The 23,021-nt window shown below is 39.0% G+C and overlaps 1 protein-coding gene across 2 annotated transcripts in view; it reads left to right on the top strand.

Annotated features, from left to right (window-relative positions):
* sh2b2 (SH2B adaptor protein 2) overlaps window positions 1–21,724 on the top strand; it is a 51,581-nt gene extending 29,857 nt beyond the window's left edge. Inside the window, exons 3-9 of one of the 2 annotated variants that reach the window (XM_004911650.4) lie at window positions 7,695–7,796; window positions 9,365–9,456; window positions 10,508–10,602; window positions 12,423–12,608; window positions 14,394–14,587; window positions 14,789–14,960; window positions 19,127–21,724. In XM_004911650.4, coding sequence (XP_004911707.1) covers window positions 7,695–7,796; window positions 9,365–9,456; window positions 10,508–10,602; window positions 12,423–12,608; window positions 14,394–14,587; window positions 14,789–14,960; window positions 19,127–19,434 — 1,149 coding nt within the window. In that variant the 3' untranslated portion in view covers window positions 19,435–21,724. Of the gene's footprint in view, window positions 1–7,694; window positions 7,797–9,364; window positions 9,457–10,507; window positions 10,603–12,422; window positions 12,609–14,393; window positions 14,588–14,788; window positions 14,961–19,123 lie in introns of both variants that reach the window. The other variant, XM_002942266.5, reaches the window with a different exon arrangement.
* Window positions 21,725–23,021: the final 1,297 nt, after the last annotated feature.

Raw genomic sequence — 23,021 nt, 5'->3', positions numbered from 1 at the left:
AGCTGAGATTGTTATTCCTTTATCACAGGTATGGATGTTTTAATAACTAAAGTATTTGGGTTTTATGTTTAATTTGAAAAGGACTTTATTACACAGAATTTTCTGGGTGACAGGCCCTCTTTAAGGGAGGAAAAACAATCTTATCAACATTTCTGCTTGGTTCCCAATGAAGAGAATTCAGCAGGTAATTATGGGGCTCTTTTTACACCCGCACAGAATTAAGTAAATCTTACAGCTTTAAGTTACCCTGTTCATGGCCAACTGTAAATTCCTCCTTCCAAAAAAATCACGCACTTTCTATTCACATTCCACTAATTTATAAGGGATGTCTAATCTGTGATCCAGCCTCATCTATAAGGTATTGCATCGTGTAAACAGACACCAGTAGTGTAGTGAGGCAGCACAGAGAAATACTGGAAGTACATTCTGGCAACGAGTCAAAACACAGGATATGTTCTCTTCTCTGAATTAAACTCTGTTTTATGAATAATTTCCATTCATGTGAATAAATGCTTGTGGTAAATACCTTCTTTAAATAGTATAAGGAAACTATAGCAAAAATATAAAGCTGCTTTGTCTGAGGGAGTAACATTCACAAATATATATATTTAAAATTTTCCACAACCAGTCATAGCGTGGGATATGTGGAACTGAGACAGATTGTTTCGTGAAGGAAGACAATGTTTTTTCTATCTGCGCATAAGATTTCATGCTTGCTTGATCCTGGAAATCCTGCATTGAATTTACTCAGTTCACCGCTGAAAGTCACTGAGATATGTGGCACAAAAGACAATTGTATGCACTCATAAATATACTCTACCTTATATTGTATCATTCACACTTAATGTTAAAGGTATTCTGTCATTATTGTTATGGTATACTCTTTATTTCTAAATTATACTCTTTACATAGCAAATAATTCACTCTAACATTTAAAATGGTATTCTTAAACCAATAAATGTATATTTTAAGTTGTAATATTGGTGTGTAGGCGCCATCTCAGTGCATTGTGCCTGAGTCTGAGCTTTCAGAAGGAGCCAGCACTACACATTAGAACTGCTTTCAGGTAACCTATTGTTTCTCCTACTCCCATGTAACTGGAGGAGTCCCAAGTCGGACTTGGATTTCCTACTGCTGAGTGCTATTTTGACATCTACTGGGAGCTGCTATCTTGCTCCCTTCCCATTGTTCTGCTGATTGGCTGCTGGTAGGGGGGTGATGTCTCTCCAACTTGCAGCTCAGCAGTAAAGTGTGACTTAAGTTTATCAGAGCACAGGTCACGTGGCTGTGGCACCCTGGGAAATGAAGAATATGGCTAGCCCCATGTGAAATTTTAAAATGAAATACAAAAAAATTGTGTTTTTGAAAAACAGATTACAATGCAGGATTCTGCTGGGAAAGCTCTTTTAACTCATGTAACTTATGCATAAATGTGGGCAGAATTTTTGTGTTGGACCATAGTAAGGTCATAGAACAAATAAAACTGGCAAAACGATCATAAGAGCAGACGGGTGGGTGAGGGGCAGCAGACTGGCAGAAGTAGGGGCTCATGGGTCCCTCGCCTTCATTGGAAAATTGTGATACCCAAATGAATGTGTGGGCTAAAGGGGGTGTTTTTTTATAAGGGCCAGTTCTAAGCAATTGGAATAATCAATACACTTACATTTCTTTTTAGAATAAAAAAAATTGAGTGGACATCTCCTGTAAGACGAACAGGGTTGTTGCCATATCAAATGGCACAGCAGGCCTATGTCAAAATACTGATAATTGCAGACCATCTTTAGTCTGGGCTTTACTAACCTCTTACTTTTTGTTCAACTTCCACTGCTACTAAAATCAGATAAAATAAAATATGCAGATTAGTGTCACTATGAAAACATCAAGTTTTCTGTTTAAAGTTTATAGGGGGTTGCTTAAGGAACAATTATTATTGGTAATAGTAGTATTCTTCAGTTACAAACATATTCTGCCACGCTGTACTATAAAATGATGACAGATTTATACAGTAGATAATAGAGTTAACTGATTGATCCACTCAAACGATTACTCTCCTGTAATGGAAATGCAGAAAGAAAGGCATTTTTTTTCTTTGGTGTTGAAGATAAAATCCTGTTAGACGAATGGTGCCAGTTTGTGTTCCCTTTCCAAGTGTAAGTACCAAAAAGTAGCATCCTTAGGCTGATAATGGGTGTGAGCCATCCCCTGCTCCCAATATGTTTATCCAATTATGCTGAGTAGTATATCCGAGACCCCTGGGAACCAGGATCATGTGTCTTGCATGTTTTGTTTTCATTTAACTAATTTGCCATCTGCTGGCTCGGAGGCGACCACCTGACACCGCACCAGGCCTGTAGTCCAGATGCACGTGCTTATTTATGTGCTGTGTATGCCGCCTTCTTGCACGCTAAGCTACGAATCCTCTTATCTTGGGATTAAGTGGAGAGAGAAAAACCCTGTCTGTTGCCATTGCCTTTTATCAGTATAGTAATCTTACCAGTAATGTGTGTATGATCATATTAAACCTGCAGATAAATCCTTTACAATCAAAACAAAGAAAATTGCAATATGAAATGATTACGCAGTTGGCAAGGTAGTCAGTGTTGTTTAATGTCTGCCACTCTATACCGCTCATGTGTCGCTGTGTAGATGGGACATCCCCAAGCTGGGATCTGAAAAGGGACAGGCTTGCCAGAAAATGAGTTATCTTTTTGAAGACCAGAGGTGTTCCTGGAGGTAATTTGGTTTCTCCATAGTGGAGCAGAGGCATGGCCTAAAATACCCCAGTTGTCCTGAAGGAAATGTGTTGCCACACGACTGTAGTTTATTTGTAGGAAATAAGGTGTAGGTGAGATTTAAAGTGTGTTCTGAACAAATAATACCAGGGTCGTATTTACCCTTTGCCCTCCAGTATCTTTGTGGGCAGTGTATAAGCAGTGCACCCTGCATGCTCTATCTACCCCCACCCACCACCATTCTCATACCAGATAAACATGTAACTTTTTTTGAAGGCCTGTACGCAGTTTGTAGATGAAGCACTTCCCGGTGTTCTCTTAATGTCTTGGCTCAGGACTTACAGAAAGCTCTGTCTGGAAGTGTGCTATCCATTTTACATTGTGTCTCCAATAGAAACAATGAAAAGAAAAGTATAGCAAACAAAAATTATTGATCCAAAGTAATGTAATGAACAACAAAATCCCAATGACTCTGACATCATAGATCAACAAGGGCTCATTTTTGATCAGTCAATTATTATTTGTTCATAAAGCATAGTATTTACATGCTGAACGGAGGGGGAGATGCTTTAAATGTGAATACTGCAATCATGCATGCTACACAATGCAGATTTTAAAAAAATCTGTTTCCAAATTAAACCCAAATTCTTTTTTTTATTAAACATCTATAACTGGTATATATGTATTTAGGAATTTGCGCTGTCAGCCATATTGCCTGTCCCGCCCCTATGCCTCATAGACATAGAAGCAAGGCAGTCAGTTACTTTTACTTTGCATTCAGCAAGATCGTGCCCCTTGCATTCCCCCTCCCTCCTCACTGTCTAAAATTGTGTAGCCTGAGCTTGGACATGGGTATTATGTCCCCATGCTGGTCCATAAACAAAACTTTGGGGTGATACAAAACTTGCCTTAATAACAGTGTTCACAAAATGGCGGCTGCCTGCTTGCTGTGACTGTAATTTATATAATGCAAGTAAAATTTACTTTGCACAACACAATAGAAAAGGATTTTGAATTACTTAAGGCGCATTGCATGCTCAGGCTCTGACAAACAGGGTTCTATCCCTCCTATCAATGATGCTGGATCATGTTTTAAATCGTTATTTAGGGAAATCGCACACAGGCCATTTTGTCTCCAAAGAAAACGGCAACAAAATGATTGTAATTCTGGCCATTGCCAGCAGTATAAATCATGTGGCAAATGCTCTCACTGTAACCTGTAGGTGTTTACAAGAGCAACCTTTTTTTTAATGACCGAGCCACCGCTGAGCCTGAGAGCTAGTGTCTAGCATAGGGTCACTGCTCCTGGAAATCAGCAACAACTGGAAACTTTGCACAATAAAAATAAACATTATGCCCAGTCCCATTCTATAGTTGTCAAGCAATGTACAGGGTAGAAGTAAGCTTTAGGTAGTCTAGCATAGATGTTGGTAGCATTTTTTATTACTTAAACCTAAATAACTGAGGCCGCCATTCAGTTCCTTGTGAGCAGTGAGGTTGGAGGGAGATGCTTCATAACTTGTGCTATTTCTACAGGCACTTAATGTCCTGTTTAATAAACAGATTTTAACTGAATGCACAGGAAAATAGACTGTTCTGCTTGGCCATCTGCTGCATAACTGGAATATACAAATAATTTCATTCTGGTTTCAGTGACTGCTTTTTGGTATTGGTATGGGTGTATGGTAAAGTAATGGCAAAGCCAAAAGGATTTTCTGAACTCAAAAACAAACCGATGCCTAATAAAAGAAAATGTAAGTATTAACACCTTTCCACAATACATTGGTTAAATCTGAGATTTGTAAATGTAATTGCTATCGAAATCATTATCTGTCCAACTCATGGTATTTTTTTTGCACTGCTCATTCTCACTACTGAAACATTAGCCACCTGATTAACAAACCTGTTGAGATGAAGGCAAGCCATTGTGAGAATTTGAAGAGCAGACATCTGCTACATTGTCTCAGTATCAGAGCTAGCGGAAAGGGACAAATACTGCTTTCAGTTATGTTTACATTTAGAAATAACTTTAAAGAATTGGCGAGAGTGCTATTCTGAGCACTTTTGCAGTTTTAGAAGATATTAAGGCATATGCATACTATAAATATAAATTAATTTTGTTACAATAGCGCCACCAGCTGGCCAGTTTCTGACTGTGATCAGATCTAGAAACTTGTCAGAAAGAAAGAGTGCTGGTCTGATGTCCCTCTGGTTGGGAAAAACATTAGAAACCTCAGATAACTTTTCTCACATCTTTCCTAAACAGAACAACATCAGACCAGCCCTGTTTCTTTCAACTGGCCAGTTCCTTGACTGGATCATGGTTGGAAACTGACCAGCAGGTGGCTCTGTTGTAACAAAATTCATTCATATTAACAGTACATACTTTGATTCTTGAAAAAAATATAATAGATGTAAATTGCAAAAGTTCTTAGAATAGCACTCTCATCAATTTTATATGCCTCAGGAGATTTAATACTTAGCATGAACAGACTCTGCTCTGCAGATACATAGTTGGATTGAAAAAAGACCATCAAGTTTAACCCTTACAAGTGAACCGCAGCGCACACACATAGACTCATACCAACCAATCTATACACTCACATACATAAACTATATACTGTATACCAACATCAATACTAATCGTAGATTTTAGTATGAAAATAGCCGTGGATATTATGCTTGCTCAAGAAATCATCCACTTTTAAACTGTGCCAAATTTCTAATAATGGCGCCCAGAGGCAGCCCCTATTGCCCTACCCCCCTCTACTCCACTCAGGATCGCACATCCATTTAGCTCACATGCAGAGCACTGGGGACAGGACGTGCTGAGGTTTTCCATGTGTCCTGTCCCCAGTTCTCCATATGTGAGCAAAATTTGTGCCGCCCTAGGCCTGGGCCTTTGTGGCCTCACCATTGGTGGCCAATATGTTGCGTATGTACGCTGCGTTGCTTACGTGCGCATTCATGCCACACTTCCACATTCCCCGGTCGATCTGGCCACATCTGTCTTAAAGGCATTAACAGAATCTGCCAACTTCACACAGAAGGGCATTCCATATCCCTATTTCTGTCCATAACTTAACTATATTGGGGCAAGTCAAAAAGAATGTCCACAGGGCTGTCCCAAGGAGGCATGTGGGCACAAGGTATGTTCTGTGGATTATTTGATACTGTATAGGAGTGTAATTGCAGAAGGTAACTATGAATGAGTACCATCATCTGTGTCTAACTGGGGTATGTGATTAGCCCACTTTCAATAAAACACAAAGAGATGACCTCTTTGATTACTGAGTATGGAATATACTGTATATCTGTGACACCATTCCCCTTGCCCCGGGAGCTCTCAGAAGGCATTGAAGTTCTGACATGCCCAGTTTGGGTTGCTATGCATACTGGTTGGTGGCAGCATATTTAAACTAAAATTGATAGAACACAGTTTTAGAGAGACAATACAATGCAGCTAAGGTGTTTAAGTTTGAATCTTGCCCACACCACAGAAAAACGTTGCTTTGTTGAGCTACACAAATAGGATATTGGCACAGAAACCAAAAACGGAAAACTATGCATTTTCATGCTGATATCGGCTCTGTGTGTCTGCAGCGATACAAGGTGCAGCCCAGTGTATGATTGGCCTAAGGGGATTTGTTCTGAAAGGATATATCATATTTAACCGTTTTCATGCAAATTATGTGGTACATTGGCTGTAAGCAAAGTGACAGCCTGTTGATGATGTGGTACATACACTTATATTTTCTTTAACTACGCAAATTGTTCTTTGGAATTTACATCCCTTTTAATAAAGAAATCAGCTACCACGAACTATGTAGTGCATTCAGTAAAAAACCATATTGCTTACATTGCCTTCTTTCTGTCGATGAGAAATGCAAACTTTTGGTGCTAGTTAAAAAACCTATTAAAAAAGCTGGAATTACTGCCATGTTTTGGGGTGGTGGTACCTCCAGGGCTATCCATCGTCAGTAGGCTCACTCACACATAATTTAGCATAAGCAAGAGGAAGGGCAAATGCTGTAAATGCAAAAAGCTTTTTTGGATGCAAGGATCTCTAATGAATGCTATGAATATGTGCAACTTTTGTTTCCATTTTGTTTTCATTTTATTGTGTCCATTTTATTGTGAGCACACTTTGTCTGTTTTCTTAAATACTGTCATCTCTTTGCTACTGCATTAAAAAAATGAGGTGCATAGCTGTCAGCTTTTGGGTTATGACGTAGATTCCTGAATAAATATTGGTCTCTTAAGACAAAGGTTAGGAAACATAAATACTAACTGGTAACTCGTATATTCACATGCGTTTGTTTTATTAGACCTGTGACCATGTGATGCACTGTACAGTGTGGGAAAATGCCTAGCACCAAATAGATCTGTGTAAGCAGCAGTTATTATTTTTGCATGCATATTTAAATGCGCATTCTGGTATCTTTGTGATCCTTTGCTACAATCCTTTCCAAGTTTCAAGTTTATTGTCATATACAAATAGCAATGAAGCATCATTACTGTAATGACATTTTTTTTGACCCGTGTTCCTCCCAACTTTACATAGACAAAAAAAAATACAAATATTAAATATAATAAAAGTGTGCAATAAAGGTACAAGTATTTATTTACAATAAATAAATGCAATGAAATATTTGAAATTGTGCAGTGAGGATTTAAAGTGGCTTTGCTTAAAGTGACACTGCGAAGAGTCCAGTAGTTATGGGGAGGCAGAATGTCAGCAGTTCCGTAGCCTGATGGCTTGTGGGTAGAAACTGTCTCTGTATCTGCTGGTGCGGGTCTGGATGCTCCTGTACCGCCTGCCTGATGGTAGGAGCGTGAAAAGTCTGTGGCTGGGTTGGCTGGGGTGGCTGCAGACTTTCTTGGATTTTTTTTTTTTGGTAAGGTTGCCTTGTGCTCTTATTCAAATTTTTTTTAAACAATTTCTCTGTTTCTCTTTTTCAGTCTTCAAAACCTAAAGTAAGCATTCCACTCTCTGCTATTTTGGAGGTGCGGACCACCATGCCCCTAGAGATGCCAGATAAAGACAACACATTTGTGCTAAAGGTAAGCTGACTTGTCACATCTTTCTGGGCTTGCCATTAATATTTTTTCCCATTTAGTCCTAGCATATTTTTTTTTTTTAACCAACAAGTAAAAAATATACCGTAGATTTTATATAGATTAGAAAAAACAGAATAGAAATAGAATCTATAAGAAAAAACATGACTTTATTCACTTACTAAAATTACAGGGCATGGGACAGGTATACTGGCAGTGTACTGGCTCTGCAGAAGACTGCATAAGTTGCAGACCAGGAAGAGGCAGAACAGAAATGCCAATACATTGAAAATGTAATACAAATATAAAGACCAGACCCAAGTTTACTTAGATTAGGAATCTACATTATATAAGCCCCTCTCCCCAGGTCTCCCACAGTAACAGGTCTGTCTCCCACTGTCAGTAATTTGCACCAGAAACCTAACCCAATTTATTGAAATACTTAGAATAATAACCTGGAGTCCTCAAGATACGGTCTGAAGTAGTGGAGCAGGGAATACTGCAGAGGGAAGGGCATGGTGGAATGGGGGGCAGGCCAGAGGCACGACTGGCAGGGGCAGGCCAAGCTGACTGGGAGCCCTAGGCAACCCCGTTTGGCCACCTGGCCCCTGCACTCTCCCCCTGTCCACTGCATGTGTAGTGATGTTGCTGGTGGGGTCCTGTAGAATGACAAGTGTCGAGGGCAAAAAAGCACAGAGTGGGGTAGGCAGATGTACCTACCTGGCGCCCCCCCCAGGTGCCTCTTCAACCTAATCCTAGTTCCGGCCCTAATGACAGTTATGGCCACGATATACCTGCATCACCTTGGATCCAGTTTGTTATCTCTGGAACAGGTCTATCTATAGCATATACTTGCACATAATGTACTTTTGGGGTGGGCACCAGAAGTGCTAGTAACAAGAGGAAAATATACCAAGTTATATAGGGCTCTAAGAATTTAAACTTCTCCCAGAAACCTCTCCCAACTTTGTGAGGTCCTCTTTCTTGAATATATTTATGAAATGTATTTGTGCTAGTTTTTGGTTACTGGGACTCCAGGGAATGAGCATGCTGATTCTTGGCACCAGCACTGGAACTTTGAATCGCACCTGGGCATTTGTACCATGATGTAAATGGAGAAGCATTCCTGCAACTGTGTGGGAGCACCGCCATTTCCTCACCAAGTCTGAAAGAGACCTTAGAAACCTTCAGGGGGATTTAAGGAAAACAGAAACCACACAGGCTTTTAAACAGAAAACACACTCAATGTACAGGACCAGCAACACTGACAAATGATTCATTTGCATTGACATACTGTTTGTTTCCTTTCTATAATTATACTTACATTTCTTGGAAGTCCTGATTTTCATTGCAGTGGGTTGGCTCATTAGATGTAAAATTGAAAATGTCTTTGATATAAATACAATACCCCCTGCCCGTACAGTCTCAGAAATATGACTCTCCTTTGGGCTCTGGATTATATGTATGTTCTTTTCATGTGCAAAACAAACTCAGCATTTAATTAAGTTCTATTGTACTGTGTTACATTTGTAATATGCAATATGGCGAGCATACAGAATATTTTTTTCTTATAGGTAGAAAACAGTGCAGAGTATATTTTGGAAACGATTGACTCTCTTCAGAAGCACTCGTGGGTAGCTGATATACAGGACTGTATTGATCCTGGGTAAGCTTGGAACTAATTTTATAGAATTTTAACCTCAGCATAAACCCTTCTTCGCAAGACTATTTAGGTCATGCCCAAGTCTAGACCTGCCCATGTAAGGTATGCCCCAAAACCCTACTTTAGTAAAATATCACTTTTTGCATCCACTGTTCACTAAGGTGTGCACACCCTTACTGTCTACATCAGTGATCCTCAACCAGTGGCTCGTGAGCAACATGTTGCTCACCAACCCCTTGGATGTTGCTCTCAGTGCCCCCAAAGCAGGTAGTTATTTTTGAATTCCTGACTTGGCAAGTTTTGGTTGAATAAAAACAAGATTTCCTACCAAATAAAGCCCCTGTAAGGTAATAGTGTGCATAGAGGCTGCCTAATAGCCAATCTTAGCCCTTATTTGGCACCTCCATGAACTTTTATGGTGCTTGTGTTGCTCTCCAAGCCTTTTTACATTTGACTGTGGCTCACGAGTAGGAAAGGTTGGAGATCCCTGGTCTACATGGTTAACGGGAGGGCTGATCAGTGGGGTGTGGCAAGTTATGCATCTGATTGTGCTGACTGTACACATTTGTAAAGGTGAAAGAGTGGAAACAACTGATTTCACAAATATAACTGTTTTTTGAGATATATGAATAAAATTGATCTTGATGAGTTCAATGATTAGGGCTTGTGTGAACATACATTTTGCTTATTGTTTAAATGAAGTTTTTTTTTTGTTTTATTGTTATTTCTTGAGCTAAACAGGGCAAAAGTAAAAATAGAAGCTACTCCATGTTTAGTCCTTGCGAGGCTGATAATTAGATTAGCAATGCACCGATAATTCCCCTGCATAATGGTCTCCTGCTAACAAAACCGTCACAACAAAGGGAGGAAGGGATTGCATACTAGTTATCTAATTCCAAAAAAGCTTAAATTCAAAATGAATACTTCTGCCCTTTAATTAATACTGTAATCTATTTGTGCTTTATTTTTTAATTCTAAGTCACTCTGACCATCACATAATGAATAATTTTAAGAGAATTTTGCTAACTTTTACATTATTCCTTTTTATGTACAGAGATAGTGGGGATGACATAGAACTTTCATCTTGTGAACAGGGAACCTGCTTAGCAGGCCAAGCCTCTTCATGTAGCTGTGAGTTTTTGGCTGATGGTAAGTACTTGTACTCATCTTTTATGTCCCCTCTGAAGTGTATAATGGGCAGCATCTATGTAACTTCTACTCCTCTCAAGAAAATATATGATCTGTGGCATTGTTATAAGTTACTAGCCCCCACCAGAGAACCACTTTAGCACTGACTCCCTCAAATGTTGTGAAAGTTTAATAGTTTTGGACAGGGGCATTTTCGGCCCCTTAGGGGCCCGAGCTGGCTCCGCTGATGGCGCCTTGCCAACCAACGCTTACCTTTACAGCTCCAGAATTGGTCCGGGGGGGGCACATCGCTAGTGTAGATAGCGGAATTGCGATCTCTACACTAGCAGGGCCAAATTAACATTTTAAAAACTGAAAATTCGGCTCTTAAAGTTACCAGGAGCGGCTAAGGCAAGTTTTTCGACTCGCCTCATGGTAGAAGCGCCCCTGGTTTTGGAGATATAAGTTGGAAAATTTGTCAAGGTGTCTACTGAGCCTTTTGTACTCCTAGACCCTTAATCAGCCACAGGATCTGCTACCCTGTTTTTTATACCATAGATCAGTGATCCCCAACCAGTGGCTCAGGGGCAATATGTTGCTCACCAACCCCTTGGATGTTGCTCTCAGTGCCCGCTCAGTGAGTTCCTGACTTGGTGGCAAGTTTTGGTTGAATAGAAACAAGATTTCCTACCAAATAAAGCCTCCTGTAAGCTGATAGTGTGCATAGAGGCTGCCTAATAGCCAATTTTAACCATTATTTGACACCTCCATGAACTTTTATGATGCTTGTGTTGCTCTCCAAGTCTTTTTACATTTGATTGTGGCTCACGAGTAAGAAAGGTGGCGACCCCTGCCATAAAGTGTGGGCTACAATTAAGGCCAATATGGTAACTTTACATACTAGTTCAACTTGTGCTTTTCCCCATATGGTGATTTGGTAAGATCGAAGTGATTTAATAGACAGATATTGTGGAGAATTAGGATGTCAGTGAAAGCCCCTGGCAATAAATATCATGTACCCACATCTGCATGGGTTGGAAAAGTAGGTATTTCTTAGGAAAATCAAAGAGTCCACAGCAAAAATGTACATCACTGTATATCACTGCTTGCAACTTGTTATAGCCTTCATGGAATATATACCTATTTTCAGTTAATAAGGTTTGTGTTGAATGTATTGTGTTGAACATATTGTTATAATTAAGATTTGCATTAGGTCTTCCTTATCTATAAGTCTAAATGTGGCCATCTAGGTACAATAACAATCTTTCCAGTGACCATTGGTTGCAGGAAAGATCTTTCATCCACTCCACTAATGTTAAGAGCTGAACTGTCAGATATGCAGGTAGAAACTATAGAATGCTTCCCCTATCTGATGATTCAGCATTAACCTACTGCCGATGTTGCCCAATCAAAATTTTCCACCCTGGCCAAGCCACTGTGCAACTCTGTAACTCTGTGTTAAGAAGACACACAGGGAGGTACAGGAAGCAGGTCCCTTATTTCCAATACTATGGATATGTTATTCAAATAATGGACAGAATATTGTTTGCTTACGTTAAACACAGGTGTCTATTGCTCCTCTAAAATAAAACAATATATATTCCTTGAGAGTCCAAAAAAGCAGTCTGAGCGGTCAGCATTGTTGTAAATGTAATCATTCCAATATCCCTATAGATTCTTACAAAAAAGAAAAGGCATCTGTTTATTTTCAACCATTTCTATGTGCAACAATATACATGCATATTCTCATAGTTTCCAGATGAAGTGCTACTTTAGTGACTAGTCAGTTCTGACTTCAATCAGAATAATTTCTCAAAAAATCTCAATAATCCTCTCATTAGGATCTTTCCGACCTCTGGAGACATGTGCTACAGATTTTCCTGGCGCGTCTGCAGTTCCACCTCATCCAACTTGTGCACCACCCCAGCCCAGAAACAGAGATATGTCTTCTGCAGAACATCTCATACACGTCCCACTTGAACATTTTCTACAGACTTTGGAGCCCCCCACTTCTAACCACTTACCAGGTACCTTAGAAAAAAAACATTTATAGTCTTATATTCAATTAACTGGCTTGTTGTACTGATTTCTGCCAGTCTCTCTGTTTGGAATATCGTGACAACCATATAAGAGCTGCTTATGGGAGAAATTCATATTGGGTCGTCCTCTCTTGTAATAAGTTGATGGAAAGTATTGGGTATAGTTTTCTAAAGGGAAGTTTATCTGACACTGTATCACACATGTCATAAAGGCATTTGTTTTAGTTTTATCTCCTAGCTAGAAAAGCAGGTATATATCTCTTTTTTACTTTCCTGTAGCAAAAGGTTTGTGCTGGAAAGTAAGAGCATGAACCTCCTGTTTATACACTTGTACATGTTGACCGTTTGTATGCTGCAATAAAACAATTTAATCTCTGAAAAAAAGTCCCCCATGTGACAGTGCCTTTAATACATTTGGAGAAATGTAATAAAAGTCATAAACGGAAAAAAATGTGCATTGTGAATTTTAATTGCGCATTGCAAACTTAAGGCGTGCTTGAAGGTGGCGTAATCTTTTGGTGCAAACGTAACCACTTTTTCATTAAGAAGTTTTATTACATACAATGCGCACTGTCACCAACAATAAAATGTGCAAACTTTCTTCCACTGTCAGAAGTGGTCATTAAACTATTTCCGGGTTCGCAAAGCCCATATTAAATTCGCGCAAAGGAAAATTTGTTCGCGCAGAGGCATACATTTTCGTATTGTGAATGCTTTTCCCATTATCAACTTTTATTACATTCCCCCCATTATGTTCTGAAAAAGAGAAATTTATAAATACTTGGTTTTCTTTTCCTGGCTATCACTTAGGGTATTATAGACAAGCATGGCTATAGCCACCAGATGAGCTTACAGAGCTCAGTGATAAAACTTTATATATTTTCAACACTTTTGTAACTACAAGTGAAAAGTGTTGGGTATTCTGCTAAATGGAATGGGCAGGAAAAAAAATCACAGTGCTGTAAAAATACATTATTTTCTCTGGCCAAAAGTGGCCAGTATAAACACACTGAATAAGTACCCAAGATATCAAGATAAAGAGGAAAGTAAAACAACTCAACAAAAACACAACAGCATTAATGATAAAGTTATGATGCTCTCGTCCTTACCTAGGTTTTTCCAGGCACAAATACAAGGGCAAAAGGGATGCAAATTGATGCACCTTAGTGCTCAGTTTCAAAGCATTTTGTGCCTGGCCCATAGCTTCCATATAGCGCAAGGTGCAAAACTCAGCGCTGTGGCAGAGGTGTAGCCTTGTACTCACTGCTTGCCATAGGCTTCTTGTGCAATAACTTGCATATCTGAGTGAAGTGCAAGCTAGGTGGTGTCCAAGGGGATGTCTCCATGCTACCTCCAGCCTGGCTTCATGAATACAGCACTGCCATTGTGCAATTCTAAGACCTACTTGAATGTGGTGCATTTGAAGATTTTTCAGTAAAAAGTGTTTATTTTTTTAAAATTAGTTTTGTTTATTACATTGCCCAAACAGAGTTTCTTTATCTCCATCTCAATATATTGCTCTGTTGAATTTTTCTTGAGCATTATCTGTAGAGCTGTCTTTCTAGTCTTACTTCTTACTGAAATCTATGCAGACTTAGAACAAGGGAGGTTTTTCCAGGGAATCAGAAAGAAATACATAGGTGACTCTTGTATATTTAAAAATTGCAGTGATCTAGCTTTTTATTAAATCTTACATATATTGATTTATCATTTTAATATATATTTTTACGATATTGCATTGACAGAATAATCCTTGTTAATCTATATTTCAAGGTGAGGAAGGCGAGGAGGAAATTGAGATAAATCTCTCTGATTTCCCTTGGTTCCATGGAACACTGTCACGGATCAGAGCTGCTCAGCTAGTACTTTCTGGTGGAACTCGGAGTCATGGACTTTTTGTTATTCGTCAAAGTGAGACACGTCCTGGAGAATATGTACTGACCTTCAACTTTCAAGGGAAAGCTAAGGCAAGTATTAATGTAATTCCTCAATAAAATGGTCTAATAGTATCTATATATAATATATATATATATATATTGTCTTGGCCAAAAACCTTAGCTTAGCATGCAACAAGAAACAAAGGAACATTGACAGATAAATAATGTGGCAAATGTGCTGGGTATCCACTTAAAGATATATATATATATATATTCTATTTTGCATTACAGCACCTGCGGTTGTCTTTAAATGAAACGGGCCAGTGCCATGTGCAGCATCTCTGGTTTCAGACCATATTTGACATGCTTAAGCACTTTCATTCACATCCGATCCCACTGGAATCTGGAGGATCTGCTGACATTACCCTGCGCAGCTTTGTTGTAGCCCAGCGCCAATTATCAGGTGAGACGTTACTTTTATTATTAGTTACTATCTATTACCTGACCTTTTTTATATATGCCTACCAGATTTTACATATATTATGTGTATAAAATTATGCTAGATTAGTAAATGGTTCCTTTCTAAGCAATATACAGTTTTTAAACCTAATTTATTCATTGAATGCATATAAATTCTGGGTCCCATCTTCTGAAGAAGAAAAGTTTTTTCAAGCAATACTACAGCTCCCAACATGCATTAACCCTTGATAATATGTTGGAGTAGGCTTAAAATTGTAAAATTAACTGTGTAGTCCATTGTGAGAAGCAACAATGGTGTTAAAGTACTCTTTATGTTGGAGCTTTGGCACACAGTAGAAGACCCTGCGTTTGATCATTTTCTGTGTTACGCCATATTTATTATTATATTCCATTAATAATAAAATCCCAAAGGACTATGGACTTAAGGAAAAATATAGATTATATGTGAAATACCCCTTAGATATATTGCTCTTGCTTCTACCTTTCTCCTTTACAGTCCAACATCTGTTATACTTAATCAGTCATGGTACCCAGATTTTTACTTGGTGCTCTCCAATCCATTCCTGGAAGCTTTTATTTTGGTTACCTGCCTTAAAGGCAGGCCTGAACTTGCAATCCATGGGGTCCAGGTGAGGTTGCACCCACTGCTCCCCCGGTAGTTACACCACTGCTAGTTTCTTTACACTGTGATCGAAGCAGCATGGGTCAGAATGACAAGAGTATGGCTGGTTTATATGAATTTCAGGATTTTCATTAACTTTTGTAGTTGCCCAGTGTTGGACTGGCCCATCAGGGTACCAGGAAAACTCCCGGCGGGCCCAGGTGTTAGTGGGCCCTTCTGCTCCAAACCATTTGGCCTATTTATGCTCATTCCCCATTTCTGTTTGGAAACAAAGAGGAGAAACAGATGGAAGGATAGATTTTTGTATGAAAATAAAGACTAGGACAATAAAGAGTTTAAGTGAGGAGAGGAGGAAAAATTATTTCGAATGTGGGCCCATGACCTAAAGTTTTCTGGTGGGTCCCTGCCATCCCGGTCCGACACTGTAGTTGCCCATAGACTTCACATGCAGCTCAGAATATAATGATACTGTACAGAGAGTCTGGGTTATTTTTGTTGTACCCAGCAGGATGGAAATTATGCATGCTCTGTATATGCTTGTTCATACACTATGCATGACATCTTAGTGGGAATAGTCAAGGGACAGAGTCAGCCTCTTACACAAGAGCCCATTGATCTCTACATGGAATCTCTAATGCTTTTAACTTTCCCTGTATTCCTTCTTTGTCACATTGATCATTTTCTTTGATTTCTTTGACCTTCATTCTGACTGGTCTCTTGTTTCATAAAGGCTGGTTTTCAAGCACTTCCAATTATCTATGAAAATAAATCAACCAACAAAAACCACTGAGTTTTCAAAATGTATCTTTAGGTCTGATGATGTTTTAGGGTTACTTACCTAATAACAAGTTTACAAATATATGGTATTATTGCTGTATCTGCCATTATGCAAGGATTCATTGCAAAACATATGTCCTTCATACTACCCCGTGCCACATTCCCTGTTTTTGATGCCCCAGGGCAACAGCACCACAATCTGGGAAACTCTGACCTGGCACCAGTTGGCCATGACACACAAATCTGGTTTGTTACTCTGACCAGACTACATTCAACCTACTGTATATACTCGAGTATAAGCCTAGTTTTTCAGCACCCAAAATGTGCTGAAAAAGTCACCCTCGGCTTATACTTGAGTCGGGTGCCATAGGTCCCTCCAGACTAGCACACTCTGTCTTTTGTGTGAAAATTAGCCCACCCGCAACCAGACCCTCCAGTGCCCTGGCCTGCTCCCAAATGCATCTTCATCTACCATCCTCATCTGTCCCATTCTGCACTAGACACTGCACTTTATATTCTATATAAACTATATATAGTTTTGAAGGATTTTAACTCTTTGTGTTTTAGCTGGGTTGCTGATTGTGCTAAGGGGGTAGTACTCTTAAGGTATCATTGTTGATACCATGTTGTTTTTGTTGACCCTCTTCTCCACTTACAGAGCTAGTTTACGGTTTTTCTTTGAAATAAATATTAAAAAACATATACCCCACTGGTGCCTCATTTAATGTAATTTTATTGGTATTTATTTTGATTATTGAAACTTACCAGAAGCTGCTGCATTTCCCACCCTAGGCTTATACTCAAGTTAATAAGTTTTTCCAGTTTTCTTAGGTAAAAATAGGTACCTCGGCTTATTTTCGAATTGGCTTATACTTGAGTATATACGGTAATTAACTTTCATGGAGCCTAAGTTTATATTTTCATATGCTGTACTATTCTCTGAACTCCTGGCTACAAAATTGCAGTAGTCAGCTGTTCTGCAGCTAAAGGTGGCCATACACATGCCGATTTCACCTGCCGATTGAGGTTCTTCACACTGATTTGACAGCTTATCTGCCCATGTATGGGCCTATATGACCGATATCTGGCCTAAAATTGGCCAGATCTTTATCAGTCAGGTTTGAATTTCCCGTCGGATTGGGGACCGCATCGGCTCGTTAATGCTGTACTTGGCCTGACGACCCATATATCTGCCGTTTTAATTCAACTGTTTGACCCTAGGATGGCGACCTCACCAAACAAGAGGATCAGCACAGTGTATGGACACCTTAAGACACTAGTTCCCACAATCCCTTGCACACTTTATTAATTCACCTTCATTACTTGCAGTGTATGCAAAGTGTTGGAGGATTTGGAGTCTTGGCTGGAGGAGAGTTGACTACTGCTATATTGTTTCAGTGGTACATGTAGTTAGAACCAGCTTCACAGAGAATAGCAAAGGGCAGATAGATACTGATTTCAATAGAAAATACATTTACAGATAGCTTCAAAGTTATTGGAAATGATCTTTGATTAAAATAAAATGTGCCTTTATGACGCTAAATGTCATATCTGGGTTTTATACCTTATTACATTTCAGCCAGAACATTCTTTTTAACAGAAACCCTACGTTTTGCAATATATGTGCCAACTATAATTATATAAACAGTCAATCAAGCAAAAAACAATATGCTTAAGCAAAAAGAATTAGTTATAAACAAGTTTGTTTATGCAACTAAATCATTAGTTTGCAAAATGATGAGCACCTTTATCAGAAAAAATGCTTATTTACACAATAAACTTCACAATCAGTAAAAGGAACAGTAGAAGGATGTGGTTTTGTATTCTACATAATCATCAGAAAATCTGTCAATTACCTCTTTAATAGCAGGCCCAGGTTTTCTTAAATTCTAAGAGGACATTTAAGCAGTATTTAATTACTGTATAGAGGTGCTTGACCTATTTATGGTCCATTAACCCTTTCTATGACAAAAACAAGTCTGTGAAAGAAAAAAAAAAACATTTTGTGCTGAGAAAAGACAGTCTGTAACAGCAGTGAGTGCTCCAACTAAAGACACATAATTTGATAAGGGTTTATTTTTGCCATAGTGTGGTCCAGGTATAGGACCTGTTATCCAGAATGCTCGGGACCATGGGTATTCCGGATAAGGGGTCTTTCCGCAATTTGGATCTCCATACCTTAAGTCTACTAAAAAATCAATAAAACATTAATTAAACCCATTAGGATTGTTTTGCATCCAATAAGGATTATTTATATCTTAGTTGGGATCAATTACAAGGTACTGTTTTATTTCTACAGAGAAAAAGGAAATCAGTTTAAAATTCTGAATTATTTGATTAAAATGGAGTCTATGGGAGACAGGCTTTCCGTAATTCGGAGCTTTCTGGATAATGGGTTTCCGGATAAGGGATCCCATACCTGTATTACAGTCAGGCACATTAAATAAACCATGTATTACACTGGTAATCTATGACTTGAAATGCACTCTTTGCTTGAATGCAGTGTTAGAACAAAACTGACAAACCTGGGACTCTCGCTGCATTTTTGTGTAGAAATATTAATGCAATCCTGGTATAACATGAAATACTTGTGTGAGATGCAGAGTTAGAACCAGCCAACAACTTAGTAGGAGCTTGAGACTATTCACAAGACTAATCATACCTGTAACCAGTTCAATAAACACCCAGTTATGCAGATAAAGATTTTCAGTTTCAACAAGATGCCAATAATTCTCATTTTCTTTCAGCAGATCCTGCACCTCCCCAAAACGTGAGTGTCCAGCAACAAAACTGTAGGACTGAAACTCAATCTCAACACTACTTTACCAGTTCTGGGGCAAGTAACATGCAGCCAGTGTCTCCCCCCGAGAGCTCTGCCTCAGCCCCAGCCCCTCACCCAGCATACCACCGAGTAGAAGGCACCCTCGGCACCCGGAGCCGTAGCAACAGTGCAGAACTTTTGCTAGAATCACCCAATGGGAGCACAGAAGATTACCATGAAAGTGATGGGTCTCGAAGTAGAACTAGGGCTGTTGAGAACCAGTATTCTTTTTACTAAATCATTTGGAATTAAACCAGAGCACTACTACTACATCTTCCTTCACTCACACTGTATGGCCTGTATTTACTAAGTGGTGCTAGTCTTTAAGCAAGCCACCAGAATCAGGGGACATTGGCATGTCTTACTGAGTAGCACACCTTAGAACCTACCTACTGTTATTATTCGTGCGTTCAATTTTTTTTTTTTCCTTATGTAGCCTCTCCACATCTTGAAAGTATTGGTGCATCTGATTTCATATCACATGCAGTAGTAAATGGTTTCTTAGCTGTGATACAACCCTATATCTTCCAGAAGATATTATTTACAGATACTATCAGTAGGCATATTCCTAAATCCAATTGCATCCATTTTACTAACAATCTAAGACCGTTAGTACATATCACCTGAGCAATTTCCAGGTGGACATGAGGGTAAAACACATTCTGAGTTGTTGCACCCCATACATTTCAATGGCAATCATTTAGACACACAGGTTCACTTGTAGATAGGTGTTGGAATCCGCACCCCCCCCCAACCCCCAAAAAAAAGCTTTACCCCACCTGTTTTAGTTAGATCCAGTGCCTGTTTCATTGCAGAGGATCCCCCACACTTCTGGCCTCACCAGCACCCAAAAAATATCTTTCATATCTGCTTCACTTGTAGGTCAGGAAAAAGTTGCTTAAAAAGTTTAACTTGCATCCAGAAAAATAGGTGTTATTGCCCCAAAATGCCACTATTAGTATTGGGCTAGTTTTGCCAGTCTAAGCACAATGTTGAAGCCAGTTTTACACCGGCCTTGTTACCCATAGAATTTTCTTTAAAAGAAAACACTTGATTAGTTGCTATTTGTTAGTAGACCCACTGCCAGCTTCATTACATTACACCAAAAATGTCTTAAAATAGCTTCCATTGTTTACAAGAAGCTCAGCATTGCTGAAAAGCGGTATCTGCATCATGGAAGAACTGGTGCTACTCATGCTATACTCAGGCAACACTAACCCTTGTGCAAACCTGCCTGTAGACAGAAATAAGACCATAGCATGAAAAAACTCACTTGGCATCCACTTCTACAAGAAATGTAATGTGGTCTTTAAAGGGGGAGGTCATGGAACAATGTAATTAAAGGCAACAATGATGACAATAACTGATATTTATCAGTTTTTAAATTACCTGTGTGTGTTTAATGAGTTACATTTCTCCTCTCCCCCTCTTTTACCTGACATATAAAAGGACACTTGATTACTAGATTAACCAATATAGGGTGGCTAGATTAATTAGTTTAAAATATATATACAATTATATGGTTTTCTTCTATTTGTTCTCCAGCTTTCTATTCAAACAGATAGCGATTGGAATGACACATTGGGGATGGGAAGATAGCAAATAAATTATTTCAGTACCCTACCCCAAAGAAAATTTCTATGTGGTAAAATACAATGAAAAATCATTTTTATGTGAACTTCTCCTTTAAACAGCAGTGCTGATGTCTCGGCTAGAGTGTGCGCACACTCTCTTTCTCTCTGTCTCTTTGTGATGTCAGACAGCAGGCAAGTACCTTTGATGTAAAAACTCAGAAAACTGCTAAGTTGAGTCTCACTGACAGACATTTTCTCTGAAGGGCCAATAATCCTTGATCCACGAGGACAGCGGGATTATTGTTCCATACATCTCCTGATGGTTAGGCAGTATACTGTTGGTTCTGCTATGTGATCAGTTGGTACACTTGTGCCTAGTCCCTGTGTTCTATGGCATTCTATAAAACATTTTCCCATAACAGCAACCTGAAGCTTTACGGTTACCTTTTATTTTTACCCGAGAGGGCAAAACACAACGACCATTTTTTCTGAGATCTTAAATGTCACTGTTACCAGTAACATGTTCTTAAGGGGTTTAAATTGTATGGGCTCTCAAGATTTCTGGGAACTAGATGTTCTACCTTCTTTTACTATCCATTTTGAGGCCAAGGATGCTGGGAGTTGCAGTCAGTGGCAGCTACAGGGCAAGAAGCCTGCCATCCCTGCAAATTCAAGATGCAACAAAATGCAGTTTCAAAAATAATACTTTTTTTTTTTTTTTTTTTTAAAGAAATTTGTTTTCTATGTAGACCAGTTGTATAAATTAACTTTTGTTGTAGTATAATTAAGTAATTTAAAAACTGCCAAAATACACTCCTGTAAAGCATAATGTTCATATGTTTTGGTAATGATTTAGTAGTGATTTTTTGATATTTGTATGATTTATTCCCTTTTACCACATAGTTCTTCTTAAATATCGTAGTAGAGTCTTTAATAAAATATGTATAATTATATCTCTCCTGTGTGTGCTTTTGTGGTATTTACATTGCTTTATATGCATATCAGCAATACTACTTAGCAGAATATGTTCTGCCTTATAGAGACAGATTCATTTCAAGGTTTCGTTGCAGAGCCTATGCAAGACAACAAAATTGTTTATTTAAATGGTGGATCTTTAAAAGAGATTCTAGTAGAATCCCTAAATCTTCTAGAAGGCCTTTTGTTCCTTTTAAATTATATTCACTTATGTGAACATTATAACGAGGTTGGGGTTATTCTCTCTGGAAAAGAGGCGCTTGCGAGGGGACATGATTACTCTGTACAAGTACATTAGAGGGGATTATAGGCAGTTGGGGGATGTTCTTTTTTCCCATAAAAACAATCAACGCACCAGAGGTCACCCCTATAGATTAGAGGAACGGAGCTTCCATTTGAAGCAGCGCAGGTGGTTTTCACGGTGAGGGCAGTGAGGCTGTGGAATGCCCTTCCTAGAGATGTGGTAATGGCAGATTCTGTTAATGCCTTTAAGAGGGACCTGGATGAGTTCTTGAACAAGCAGAATATCCAAGGCTATTGTGATACTAATATCTACAGTTAGTATTAGTAGTTGTATATATAGTTTATGTATGTGAGTGTATGGATTGGTAAGTATAGGTTGTGTGTGGTGGGTTTACTTGGATGGGTTGAACTTGATGGACTCTGGTCTTTTTTCAACCCTATGTAACTATGTAACGTAGTGTAAGTGCAAATTAAAGGAGAAGGAAAGGTACAATCACTGGGGGTGCCAAATGTCAGGCACCTTTCAGTGATTGTAATAATTTACCCGATACCCCAGACCAGTGATTCTGTTAGCAGAAAACTGCACCGGCCTGGGGTATCTCTTCCTTCCATCTTTTTTTTTACAATTCTGGGGCCGACGCATGTGCAGTAGAGTGAAAAAGCTAGCTTTTTTTGTTGAAGTTCAGCTTTTCACTCTAATGCATATGCGTAAGCTGTGCAAAGAAATATGTGTACACTCTGGCCACTACAGTTTTCTGCTCACAGGAGCACTGGCCCGGGGATCAGGTAAGTGATTACAATCACCCCCCAGGTAAAAAGGAGAGAGCAAAAAAAGAGCGAAGAGGCTTGCTGTATAGACAACAGTGATAAAAAAATCATCAAGAATACCATAAAGCATATTAGATATCCTATGGATCTATGGTCACGGTTGAGTCAGCTGTCCAAGGGCTCCAAACCCTTTTAAATGTATCTGGGCAGGCTCTGCTTATATAAGTGGGCTTGTATAGGGGTAACATTATTTATCATTCTTTT

The sequence above is a fragment of the Xenopus tropicalis genome, chromosome 2 (genome assembly GCF_000004195.4).
Source record: "Xenopus tropicalis strain Nigerian chromosome 2, UCB_Xtro_10.0, whole genome shotgun sequence".
In the NCBI taxonomy this organism is placed as follows: Eukaryota; Metazoa; Chordata; class Amphibia; order Anura; family Pipidae; genus Xenopus; species Xenopus tropicalis.
The sequence above is the reverse complement of the archived record's forward strand: the minus strand, read 5'-3'. Positions and strand labels throughout refer to the sequence as shown.